Source organism: Anolis sagrei, chromosome 6 (assembly GCF_037176765.1).
Source record: "Anolis sagrei isolate rAnoSag1 chromosome 6, rAnoSag1.mat, whole genome shotgun sequence".
NCBI classification, from domain to species: domain Eukaryota; kingdom Metazoa; phylum Chordata; class Lepidosauria; order Squamata; family Dactyloidae; genus Anolis; species Anolis sagrei.
In genome coordinates, this window is record NC_090026.1 from 133,971,919 (window position 1) to 133,984,894 (window position 12,976).

The 12,976-nt window shown below is 53.8% G+C and overlaps 1 protein-coding gene across 1 annotated transcript; it reads right to left on the reverse strand.

Moving 5' to 3' along the window:
• Positions 1 to 633: 633 nt before the first annotated feature.
• On the reverse strand, positions 634 to 6,790 carry ASB10 (ankyrin repeat and SOCS box containing 10). Its single transcript, XM_060782822.2, is given in 6 exon segments — positions 634 to 876; positions 985 to 1,098; positions 3,636 to 3,812; positions 3,814 to 4,210; positions 6,205 to 6,475; positions 6,568 to 6,790. Coding segments are annotated over 6 exon segments (1,338 nt in total). The 5' UTR covers positions 6,758 to 6,790; the 3' UTR covers positions 634 to 687.
• Between the last annotated feature and the right edge of the window lie 6,186 nt (positions 6,791 to 12,976).

Sequence of the window (12,976 nt, forward strand, 5' to 3'; positions counted from 1 at the left end):
TTTCCCTCCCCACCTCCTTCCTTCCTTCCTCCCTTCTTTCCTTCTTTCCTTCCCTCCCTCCTTCCTTCCTTCCTTCTTTCCCTCCCCACCTCCTTCCTTCCTTCCTTCCTTCCTTCCTTCCTTCCTTCCATCCTTCCTTCCTTCCCTCCCCACCTCCTTCCTCCCCTCCTCACCTCCTTCCTTTCTTCCTTCCTTCCCCACCTTCTGCCTCTCTTCCTTCCTTCCTTCTTTGATGCAAAGCAAGCAGGTTGTGTGTATGTGTGTGTGTGAGATGAAATCATGGGGCCAACAGACCCCCAACTAACCCACTTGCCACCTTCTGGAACAGGGCTGTTGGGGGTTATTAGTAAAGTAAAGGTTGTCCCCTGACCTTAAGTCCGGTCGAGTCTGACTCTGGGTCTCTGCTGCTCATCTCCATTTCTAAGCTGAAGAGCCGGCGTTGCCCTTAGACACCTCCACGGTCATGTGGCCAGCATGGAGCACGGTTACCTTCCTGCAGAAGCGGAACCTATTGATCTACTCACTTTGGCATGTTTTCGAATTGCTAGGTTGGCAGTAGCTGGTCCTAACAGCAGGAGCTCTCGGCGACTTCCTTGAGGGGAGGGGGCTTTCTCCAGAGAGGGGTGGGGGGGTCCCGTGCGCCCCCTCTTCTCTTCTCTCCCCCCCCCCCCCCGGCTGGGATGCCTGCTATTGGAGGGCGCCCTCGAAGCGGAGGAGGAGGAAGCGCCGGAGGGGTGGGGGGAGTCCGAGGCGGGGCAGGAGGGGCGGGAGGGGGCGTCCTTGGAGGGCGGCGCGGAGGGCCAGGCGGGAGAGGTGGCGCAGGGCGCGCGGGGAGCCCCCCAGCCCCCACAGGGACTCGAAGAAGCGCCGGTCACGCTGCGGAGAAAGAGGGGAGGAGAAAGAGGGGCAGGCGTGAGGACGAAGGTGGGGTCCGCCCCTTGGACCCCCCCCTCCCCTCCCACTCCCCCCCCCCCCCATGCTCACCTGCTGCACCTCCTCGGGCACGGCCTCCCTCCACTCCTCGGTGACGGGGACGCGCTCGTAGGTGTTGAGCAGCGCCTCCAGGGCACGCGGGCACGCGCAGCAATGGCGGACCACCTGCCCAAATGGGGGGGGGGGGGGGAGAGGGGGCCGGAGAGAGAGACAATTAACCGCCCCGAGTCACCTCTGGGCTGAGACGGCCAGTATATAAATATAGTCAATCAATCAATCAATCAATCAATCAATCAATAAAATTGGGAAGCGGGAAGGGAGAGAGAGAGAGGACCCCTCGGGAGACCCCCCTCAGCCCCCTCTCCGCCCTTCCTTCTCCCGGGGGAGTGGGGGGGGACTTGCAGCAAACACACTCAGGGAGAGAATCCAAAGTTGAAAAGCCTTTGCTGTGAGTTTTCCGGACTGCCTGGTCATGTTCCGGAAGCACTCTCTCCTGACATTTCACCCACATCTATGGCTGGCATCCTCAGAGGTTGTGAGGTCTGTTGGAAACTGCACAATTGAGGGTACTATCCCTGTGGAATAGTATCCAGGGTGGGAGAAAGAACTCTTCTGTGTTAGAGGCAAAACAAATCATCATAGAATTAGCATAGAATGGCCTTGCAACTTCAGAGCCTGGCTGCATCCTGCTGGGGGAATCCGCTGTTGAGAAGCATTAGCTGGCCCTGATTGTTTCCTGTCTGGATTTCCCCTGTTTCCTGAGTCAGTAGTGGAGATGTTGCAATTGGCCAGCTTGATTAGCATTTAATGGCCTTGCAGATTTGGGGTGGAACAGGATTTTTCTTAAAATCCCTAAAATCAGGACAGTCCACTCGGGGAGATTGGGCAGGGTACTATTATTATATATTATTATACTATATATTATATATAGTATAATATATATTACTATACATTATCATCATCATCATCATTACATAATTATTATCTGGGCCAGCTTTTTTTTCATGTCAGGAGTGACTTGAGAAACTTGAGGGCCAGCTAACACCTCCCAACAAAGGATTCCCCCAGGCAGGAAGCTCCAGGCATTGAAGCTGCAAGACTATTCTGTGCTAATCAAGCTGGCCCATGGCAATATTCACACTTGTTTCCAACAGACAATTCTTCCTTCCTTTCTTTCTCCCACCCTGGACATCACTCCACAGGGATATCAACCCCACTTGCCTAGTTTTTCTTCTACTACTACTATTTCTACTATTACTATTATTACAACTATTATTATCAATAAAGAACCACACTCAACACCAGGGAAATTCCAGACAAGAAACAATCAGGGCCAGCTTTTTTTGTGTGTCAGGAGCAACTTGAGAAACATGAGAAACTTGAGAACCAGCTAACACCTCCCAATAAAGGATTTTTTTTTTCCAGGCAGCAGGCACCCAGGTTTTGAAGCTGTAAGGCTATTCAATGCTAATCAAGCTGGCCAATTGCAATGTTCACCCTTGCCTCCAATAGTCAATATTTCTTTCTCCCACCCAGGACATCATTCCGCAGAGATATATATAGTCCACTTGACTCATTTCCAACAGACCTCAATTCAGATACCCTCACTGATTGACTTTGCAGCTGCAAGGCCATTCCATGCTAATCAAGGTGGACAATTTCAATATTCACACCTGTCTCCAATAGATGAGTTCTTTCTCCCACCCAGGACATCATTCCACAGAGATATATACAGTCCACTTGACTCATTTCCAACAGAGCTCAATGCAGATACCCTCACTGATTGATTTTGCAGTTTCAAGGCCGTTCAATGCTAATCAAGGTGGCCAAGGGCAACATTCACAGTTCAAGGTGGCCAATTGCAACATTCAGACCTGCCTCCAATAGACAAGAGTTCTTTCTCTCACCCAGGATATCATTCCACAGAGATATAAACAGTCCAATTGACTCATTTCCAACAGACCTCTATGGAGATGCCCTCACTGATTGACTTTGCAACTGTAAGTCCATTCAATGCTAATCAAGGTGGTCAAGGGCAACATTCACACCTGCCTCCAATAGACAATAGTTCTTTCTCCCACTCAGGACATCATTCCACAGAGATATATACAGTCCACTTGACTCATTTACAACAGAGCTCTATGGAGATAACCTCACTGATTGGCTTTGCAACTGCAAGGCCATTCAATGCTAATCAAGGTGGACGATTGCAACATTCCCACTTGCTTCAAGCAGGCGTGGGTTCTTTCTCCCACCCGGGACATCATTCCACAGAGATATATGTATATCAACCCCACTGGCCTAGCTTCCAACAGACCTCACGACCTCGGAGGATGCCTGTCAACAAGCAAGGGTTCTTTCTCCCACCCGGGACATCATTCCACGGGGATATATATCAACCTCACTTTCCTACTTTCCAACAGACCTCTCAACCTCGGAGGATGCCTGTCACGGGTGTGGGCGAAAGGGACGCCCCCCCCCCCCCTCGGGGAGATGGGGCAGATCAGGCTTCTGGACCGTGGCCAGGCAGCCCGGAAAACTCGCAGCAGCCTTGCGTGTCGTGGCGCATCAGAGAATACATAGCAAACCTCCCACCCGCGCCGCCCTGGGACACCCCCTCCCTCCCTCCCCACAGTGGGAACCAAGCCATGGAGAGGTTAATTCCCGCGGGAAGCCCCCCTCCCCCCATTCCCCCCACCCACCTTGAGGAGAGCCCCCGGCCAGACGCGGACGGCGCCGTGGTTGAGGAGGAGGCGCACCACCAGCTCGGGCCGGACATCCCCGGCGGGGTGGGGGTCTTCGGGGTCATCGGGGCCCTCGTGGGGGGCGTGGGGGGCGGCGGCGGCCTGGAGGGCGAGGTGGAGCGGGGTGCCCCCCCCCGTAGGCCATGAGGTTGGCGCTGGCCCCGCGCTCCAGCAGCAGCGACACCGCGCGGTGGTCGCCGGCCTTGCAGGCGCAGTGCAGCGGGCGCGTCCGGTCCTGGTCCCACGCCTCCACGCGCGCCCCCGCCGACACCAGCAGCCGGCACACCGCCCACCGACCCTCGCCCTCGCCCACGGCCCCGCCCCGGAGGGGCCCGGCCGAGCAGGCGGCGTGCAGAGGGGTCCGCCCGGCGGCGTCGCGGGCCTCCAGGAGCGCCCCGTGGGAGAGGAAGAGCCGCGCGTGGGCCGCCAGGCCCAGCCGCGCCGCCACGTGCAGGGGGGTCTCGCCCTCGCTTTCGCCCTCCTCGGGGGCCTCGTTCACCACCGCGCCGTGGGACAGAAGCAGGCGCGCGCACCTGCCGGGAGAAGAAGCAGAAGGGTCGCAGGAGACTCGCGTGGGAAGAGAGAGACCACCAGAGACCCCCACCCAGCGCAACCTTCATCATTCAGCCAGACCATCAAAGTATCCCGGACAGAAAGCTACCCTGCCCCTGTTTCAAAGCCTCCAAGGAAGGTGCTTCCACCTGACTCCTGAGGCAGAGAGTTCCACTGCTGAACACTTAGGAAGTTCTTCCTAATGTTCGGATGGCCTCCCACTCTCCCCCTTTCCCACCCCAAAGGCCTGGAAATGCATCGAGTGACTCATCCCTCCTGACTGCCCCGACAGATAGCCACCCAGCCTCTGTTTCAAAGCTTCCACCTGACTCCTGAGGCAGAGAGTTCCACTGCTGAACACTTAGGAAGTTCTTCCTAATGTTCGGATGGCCTCCCACTCTCCCCCTTTCCCACCCCAAAGGCCTGGAAATGCATCGAGTGACTCATCCCTCCTGACTGCCCCGACAGATAGCCACCCAGCCTCTGTTTCAAAGCTTCCACCTGACTCCTGAGGCAGAGAGTTCCACTGCTGAACACTTAGGAAGTTCTTCCTAATGTTCGGATGGCCTCCCACTCTCCCCCTTTCCCACCCCAAAGGCCTGGAAATGCATCGAGTGACTCATCCCTCCTGACTGCCCCGACAGATAGCCACCCAGCCTCTGTTTCAAAGCTTCCACCTGACTCCTGAGGCAGAGAGTTCCACTGCTGAACAGTTAGGAAGTTCTTCCTAATGTTGGGATGGCCTCCCACTCTCCCCCTTTCCCATCCCAAAGGCTTGGAAATGCATCGTGACTGTCACTCATCCCTCCTGACTGCCCCGACAGATAGCCACCCTGCCTTTGTTTCAAAGCCTCCAAGGAAGGAGCTTCCACCGGACTCCTGAGGCAGAGAGTTCCACTGCTGAACACTTAGGAAGTTCTTCCTTATGTTCGGATGGCCGCCCACTCTCCAACTTTCCCATCCCAAAGGCCTGGAAATCACTGTCACACATCCCTCCTAACATGGGCCCTCCCTCCCTCCAGACTCCCACTCCCACCCTTCCTCACAGCCTCAAGATCCTTCCTGTCCCTTTTCCGTTTCCTTTTCCGCTTAAGCGGCCGGGGAAGGGGGACGGAAGGGGGCTGAGGATGTGAGGAAGGGTGGGAGTGGGAGACCAAAACTCCTGGAGGGGGGAAAGAGGGCCCAAGTTGGCCCGTGGCGAGTCAGGAGAAGCACCATCCAAGCTCCCCGCATCGATGGCCAGCCACCCAGCCTCTGTTTCCAAAGCCTCCAAGGAAAAAGTTTCCACCTGACTCCTGAGGCAGAGGGTTCCTCAGCTGAACACCCCTTCCAACACTTCTGACAGTCGAGATCTTCCTAATATTCGGATGACCTTCCAGTCTAACTTCCCCCCCCCCCCCCAAAAGGCCTGGAAATGCAGAAGTGGAGTGGGGTGCGCCCGTCGGGCTGGGGTGGGGGGCTCGTGGGTCTGCGCCGTTGCATCGCAGAAACCTCGCGTGGGACGAGACAGGCCCTCCAAGACCACCCACCGCAACCCCCTGCGAGGCAGAAGAGGTACCATCCAAGCTCCCCACACCGATGGCCAGCCAATCCGCCTCTGTCCTAAGCCTCCAAGGAAGGAGCTTCCACCGGACTCCTGAGGCAGAGAGTTCCTCAGCTGAACAGCCCTTCCAACACTTCTCACACTCGAGAAGCTCTTCCTAGTGTTCGGATGGCCTCCCAGTCTGCTTGGGCCCTCCCTCCAGGTGTTTTGGACCTAACTCCGGCCTCAGGCCCTGTTCTCCACCCCCCTCCCCTCCACCTGACTCCTGAGGCAGAGAGTTCCTCAGCTGAACACCCCTTCCAACAGTTCTCCCAGTCGAGAAGCTCTTCCTAATGTTCGGATGGCCTCCCAGTCTACTCCAGGTGTTTTGGACCTAACTCCGGCCTCAGACCTTGCTCTCTACCGCTCCCCCCCCCCCCCCATGTCACTCACTCGAGGGAGTCCGGGCTGCGGCAGAAGTGGAGGGGTCTCCTCCCGTCGGGCTGGGCGGGGGCGCGGGGGTCTGCGCCGAAGGAGAGGAGGAGGCGCGCGCAGTCGGGGGCGGGGGCGGCGCAGGCCTCGTGCAGGGCCGTCCTCCCCCCGGGGGCCAGGTCCACCTCCGCCCCGCGAAGCAGCAGGTGCCGCAGGCAGTCCACGAAGCCACGCCCCGCCGTCACGTGCAGCGGGGAGGTCAGCTCCTGCTCGTAGGTCAGCGCCCAGATCCCTGCAACAAGAGGGGGGAGGGAGGAGGGAAAGAGGGGAGGGGTCAGCGCCGAGGGGGGCCAGGGAGAGACTCCCCCCTTCCCTCATACCCACTGAGCCACCGGGAGTTGCCCCGCAGCGCCTTCCACTCCTCGCTGTCGCTGGTGTCGAAGACGGAGTTGGGCCCCACGCCGCTGTCGGGGTCGCGCAGGAGGCAGAGCAGCGCGCACCCGTCGCCCTCCAGCAGCGCCCGCCAGAAGGCCCCCGCCGCCCCCTCCGCCCGCCGCGTCTGGATGGCCTCCATGGCGCCCACGCACACGGGCAGGCCCCACGGGCACAGGCAGGAAGGGCTCGGGAATGAGGGAGGGAGGGGGAGAAGGAGACCTTGTGACAGGAAGGTGGGACCCCCTCCGCCCCGCCCCTCCCCTCGGAGCGATCTTGTATCCCGCCCCGCCCCCCCCCCGCCCCTCTCCACGGCTTTCGGGGCCTCGCCCCACGCAAGACAGTTCCCCGCCCCAGCCCTCGCTAGCCTTGGAAGTCGGAGAATCAAAGGAGTCCTTCTTTCTTTGGTCGTAACCAGAGTTAGGAAGTTGGGGAGTCTTTCTCTGGACCCTCCAGTTGGCTGTTAGGAATTGTGGGAGTTGAAGTCCAAGACGCCTGGAGGGAGGGTCCACGTCGGCCCGGCCTGAGAGAGAGGCTCCCTCTCCCCTCTTGCAAGGTCCTCTCCTTTCCTCCATCAGGAGAGAACAAACCCTCTTGACTCCTCATTGTGTCGGATTCATCAGTTTCTTGTGTCATCAAGTCTCCAGTCCTCAATGAGTAGCTAGACCACTGTTTCTCAACCTGGGGGTCGGGACCCCTGCGGGGGTCGCGAGGGGGTTGCAGAGGAGTCGCCAAAGACCGTCAGAAAACTCAGTATTTTCTGTTGGTCATGCAGTACTGTGTCCACAGTGCTCTCTGGATGTAGGTGAACTACAACTCCCAAACTCATGGTCAATGCTCAGCAAACCCTTCCAGTATTTTCTGTTGTTCATGGGGGTTCTGTGTGCCAAGTTTGGTTCCACTCCATCGTTGGTGGCGTTCAGAGTGCTCTTTGATTGGAGGTGAACTATACATCCCAGCAATTACAACTCCCAAATGTCAAGTCTATTTAATCCAAACTCCACCAGTGTTCACATTTGGGCATATTGGGTATTCGTGCCAAGTTTGGTCTAGATCCATCACTGAGTCTACTGTGCTCTCTGGGTGTAGGTGAACTACAACTCCAGAACTCAAGGTCAATGCCCAGCAAACCCTTCCAGTATTTTCTGTTAGTCACGGGAGTCCTGTGTGCCAAGTTTGGTTCAACGCCATCGTTGGTGGAGTTCAGAGTGCTATTTGATTGGAGGTAAACTATAAATCCCAGCAACTACAACTCCCAAATGTCAAGTCTATTTAATCCAAACTCCACCAGTGTTCACATTTGGGCATATTGGGTATTCGTGCCAAGTTTGGTCTAGATCCATCACTGAGTCCACAGAGCTCTCTGGATGTAGGTGAACTACAACTCCAGAACTCAAGGTCAATGCCCAGCAAACCCTTCCAGTATTTTCTGTCCATTGTGGGAGTTCTGTGTGCCAAGTCTGGTTCCATTCCATCGTTGGTGGAGTTCAGAAAGCTCTTTGATGGTAGGTGAACTATAAATCCCAGCAACTACAACTCCCAAGTGACAAAATCAATGCCCCACTAACCCACCAGTATTCAAATTAGAGCTTATGAGGTATTTAGTCCAGTGAATGAAAATACATCCTGCATATCAGATATTTACATTACGATTCGTAACTGTAACAAAATGACAGTTAGGAAGTAGTAACATGGTGCTTGGTGGGGACGAGAGACAGGGCCTTCTCGGCGGTGGCCCCTCGCCTGTGGAACTCGCTCCCCAGTGAAATTACTGGAAAGGTTTGGTGGATATAGACCTTGAGTTTGGGGGCTGTAGTTCACCTACGTCCAGAGAGCGCAGTGGACTCAAACAATGATGGATCTGGACCAAACTTGGCACAGATACTCAATATGCCCAAATGTGAACAGTGGTGGAGTTTGGGGAAACTAGACCTTGACATTTGGGAGTTGTAGTTGCTGGGATATATAGTTCACTCACAATCAAAGAGCATTCTGAACACCACCAATGATGGAAACTGAACCAAACTTGGCACACAGAACTCCCATGACTAACAGAAAATACTATGTTTTCTGACAGTCTTTGGTGACCCCTGTGACACCCCCTCATGACCCCTCTGGGGGTCCCGACCCCCAGGTTGAGACACTATAGTAATATATAACACTGATATTCTACTATGCTAATAACATAATATATTGTATGTGTATATATATTAGTAAACCGCTCTGAGTCCCCTTCAGGGTGAGAGGGGCAGAATTTAAAGGTCGTAAATAAATAAATAAATAAATAAATAAATAAATAAATAAATAAATAAATAAATATGCATGTAAGTTACATGAGTTGACCACCATTTGAGTCGTGTCTTGCCTCTGGGCACATGTTTTGAAAAGCTGTATAAAATGGTGTTTCCTTTGTGTTCCTCCCCCATCTGCTTTCTTCTTTCGCTTCCTTTGTGATCTTTTGTTTGTGCTGAGATGTAACCTTTTGGATGAAAGAAGGCCTGCTCACCACCTTAAGGCTGGATTCCATTACTTTGTCTGCAACCAAGGAATATGTTACCTGTCTGAGACTACATCTGCTTTTCCTTCCTTCCAGGGAGGACGCATTTTGCCTTTCTCTCCAGGCAAAATGTAGCTGCATGGACTTTCTGACTTTTTTACCTCTTTAGAAGATGAGACGTAGTAAGCTATTTTGCTCCTAGACCTTTCCTATCTAGAATGTATTTCCAGCCTCTTCTGCCTTTTCTTCCTTCCAGTGAGGACACATTGTGCCTCTCTCTCATGCAAAATGTAGCTGCATGGCCTTTCTGACTTTTTTACCTCTTTAGAAGATGAGACGCAGTAAGCTATTTTGCTCCTAGACCTTTCCTATCTAGAATGTATTTCCAGCCTCTTCTGCCTTTCCTTCCTTCCAGTGAGGACACATTGTGCCTCTCTCTCCAGGCAAAATGTAGCTGCATGGCCTTTCTGACTTTTTTTTACCTCTTTAGAAGATGAGACATAGTGAGCTATTTTGCTCCTACACCTTTCCTGTCTAGAATGTATTTTCAGCCTCTTCTGCCTTTCCTTCCTTCCAGCGAGGACGCATTTTGCCTTTCTCACCAGGCAAAATGTAACTGCATGGACTTTCTGACTTTTTTTTACCTCTTTAGAAGATGAGACATAGTGAGCTATTTTGCTTCTGGACTCTTCCTATCTAGAATGCATTTCCATTCTCTTCTGCCTTTCCTTCCTTCCAGTGAGGACACATTTTGCCTTTCTCTCCAGGCAAAATATAGCTGTGTGGACTTTCTGACTTTTTTACATCTTTTGAAGATGAGACGTAGTGAGCTATTTTGCTCCTAGACCTTTCCTATCTAGAATGTGTTTCCATTCTCTTCTGCCTTTCCTTCCTTCCAGTGAGGACGCATTTTGCCTTTCTCTCCAGGCAAAATATAGCTGTGTGGACTTTCTGACTTTTTTACCTCTTTAGAAGATGAGACGCAGTAAGCTATTTTGCTCCTAGACCTTTCCTATCTAGAATGTATTTCCAGCCTCTTCTGCCTTTCCTTCCTTCCAGTGAGGACACATTGTGCCTCTCTCTCCAGGCAAAATGTAGCTGCATGGCCTTTCTGACTTTTTTTTACTTCTTTAGAAGATGAGACATAGTGAGCTATTTTGCTCCTACACCTTTCCTGTCTAGAATGTATTTTCAGCCTCTTCTGCCTTTCCTTCCTTCCAGCGAGGACGCATTTTGCCTTTCTCACCAGGCAAAATGTAACTGCATGGACTTTCTGACTTTTTTTTACCTCTTTAGAAGATGAGACGCAGTAAGCTATTTTGCTCCTAGACCTTTCCTATCTAGAATGTATTTCCAGCCTCTTCTGCCTTTCCTTCCTTCCAGTGAGGACACATTGTGCCTCTCTCTCCAGGCAAAATGTAGCTGCATGGCCTTTCTGACTTTTTTTTACCTCTTTAGAAGATGAGACATAGTGAGCTATTTTGCTCCTACACCTTTCCTGTCTAGAATGTATTTTCAGCCTCTTCTGCCTTTCCTTCCTTCCAGCGAGGACGCATTTTGCCTTTCTCTCCAGGCAAAATGTAGCTGTGTGGATTTTCTGACTTTTTTTACATCTTTAGAAGATGAGACATAGTGAGCTATTTTGCTTCTAGACTCTTCCTATCTAGAATGCATTTCCATTCTCTTCTGCCTTTCCTTCCTTCCAGTGAGGACGCATTTTGCCTTTCTCACCAGGCAAAATGTAGCTGCATGGACTTTCTGACTTTTTAGAAGATGAGACTTCTAAACTAGTGAACTCTAAGACCTGTCCTATTTAGAATGTATTTCTTTGACTTCAATCAATAGTTTTGAGCCTAAAGTTCTGACTCTGCCATCCTGATCCATCCTAAGAAGAGAAGCTTCTCCCAGCTCATTGCATGTAAGTAAGTTTGCTTTTGGTACTCTGATGTATTGATGGTGGAATCACCCCAACTTGGCCCAGACCTGCTCCAGAGCCCAGTTCTCTCCAGTTTGATGCCAAAAGGGGGCGCTTTCCCCCAAAGGGACAGAAGGCAGTCATAGAGTCACAGAATCCTAGAGTTGGAAGAGACCTGGTGGGCCATCCAGTCTGACCCCATTCTGCCAAAAAGCAGGAAAATCCCATTCAAAGCACCCCCGACAGATGGCCATCCTGCCTCCAAAGAAGGAGCCTCTACCACACTCCGGGGCAGAGAGTTCCACTGCTGAACGGCTCTCACAGTCAGGAAGTTCTTCCTCATGTTCAGATGGTGAGAAGCGTGTGCGCGCGTGGGAGTGGGAGCGTGGGTGTGCGTTCCACTGCTGAACAGCTCTCTGGGCGGGCTTTCCATGGAAGGAGACCCCCATCCCCCTCCTCCTCCTCCCCCACTCCCCTCCTCCGCCCCCCAATGCGCGCCCCCCCCCCTCACCCCACTCGCGGCTGATCCAGCGGGGCTCGTGGCTGCGAGCGCGGAGGACGAGGTCGACGGCGGCTCCCGGGCGGAAGTGGCGGCGCACCTGGTCCAGGTCCCCCGAGTAGAGCGCGTTCTCTACCACCGGGTCCCGGCACTCCAGGGGCCGCTCCTTGCCGGACCTGCCCTTGGCCCCGCCCCACCCTGGCCGAGACATGGGAGGGGGGAGGTGGAGGGCGCCAAGGAGGAGGGAGGGGCCGCCCTTGAGGCTCCTTCGCCGGCCACGCCCCTTCCCGCCCCCTCCTGACTCGGAAGGAAGGGGGATATAAATAGCCCCCTCCCGCCCGCCCTCCCTCCTCGCCACAAATAGCCTTGACCTTTCCAGCCGCGAGTTAGGCAGGCAGACACGGGTGGGGGGGGGGGAGTTGTGAGCAGGAGGGGAGGGGCCAGGGAGGGGGGGATGGTTGGTGCTCCTCCCCCCTCCCTTTCGTGGCCTTGCAAGGCCTAGGACTCCCCCCCAGCAGGGGTCCTGTGGTCATGGGTCACGCGGGGGGGGGGACACTCCCCCTCGGCTCCCCCCAAACAAACAGTGGGGCAAATAAGGAGGGAGCCTTAGTTGGAAACCCAGCATATCCACAAGGGCCGGAGACCCCGAGGAGGGGGCGTTTAGCCCCATAAGACGGGGGGGGGGGGGCGTGAGAGCCATGGATGTGAAAGAAAGGGGGGTCACAAGGGAGCAGCTTTGTTTTTTGCTGCCCTGGAGACTAGGGCTTCATGGAGGGCGACATGCAAGGAAAGACAATCCAGGTTGCTTTGAGAGTTCCGGGTTGTCTGGCCATGTTCCAGTAGCATTCTCTCCTGACCTTTCGCCCACATCTATGGCAGGCATCCTCAGAGGTTGTGAGGTCTGTTGGACCTTCAACTATTTCTGTTGGAAACAAGTGTGAATGCAGGCGAAACGTCAGGAGAAAATGCCTTTAGAACATGGCCATATAGCCCGAAAAAAAACCCTACAACAACCCAATGTTGCAATTAATCACCTGGATTAGCATTGCAAAGCCTTGCAGCTTCAAAGCCTGGCTGCTTCCTGCCTGAGGAGATCCTTTGTTGGGAGGTGTTTAGCTGGCCCTGATTGTTTCATGCCCGGAATTCCCGGTTTTTTTTAGTGTTGTTCTTTATTTACTCTTATGATTTTAGAGTTTTTTTAAAAATATTGGGAGCCAGATTGTGTTCATTTTCATGGTTTCCTCCTTTCTGTTGACATTGCACACCTGCTTCTTGTGTGTTTCCATGGCTTCTCTGGGAAGTCTGACATGGTGGTTGTGAAAGTCTAGTTTCCAACAGACCTCACAACCTCTGAAGACGCTTGCCATAGATGTGGATGAAACGTCAGGAGAGAATGCTTCTGGAAGGTGGCCAGACAGCCTGGAAAACTCACTGCAACCCAGTGAAGCCT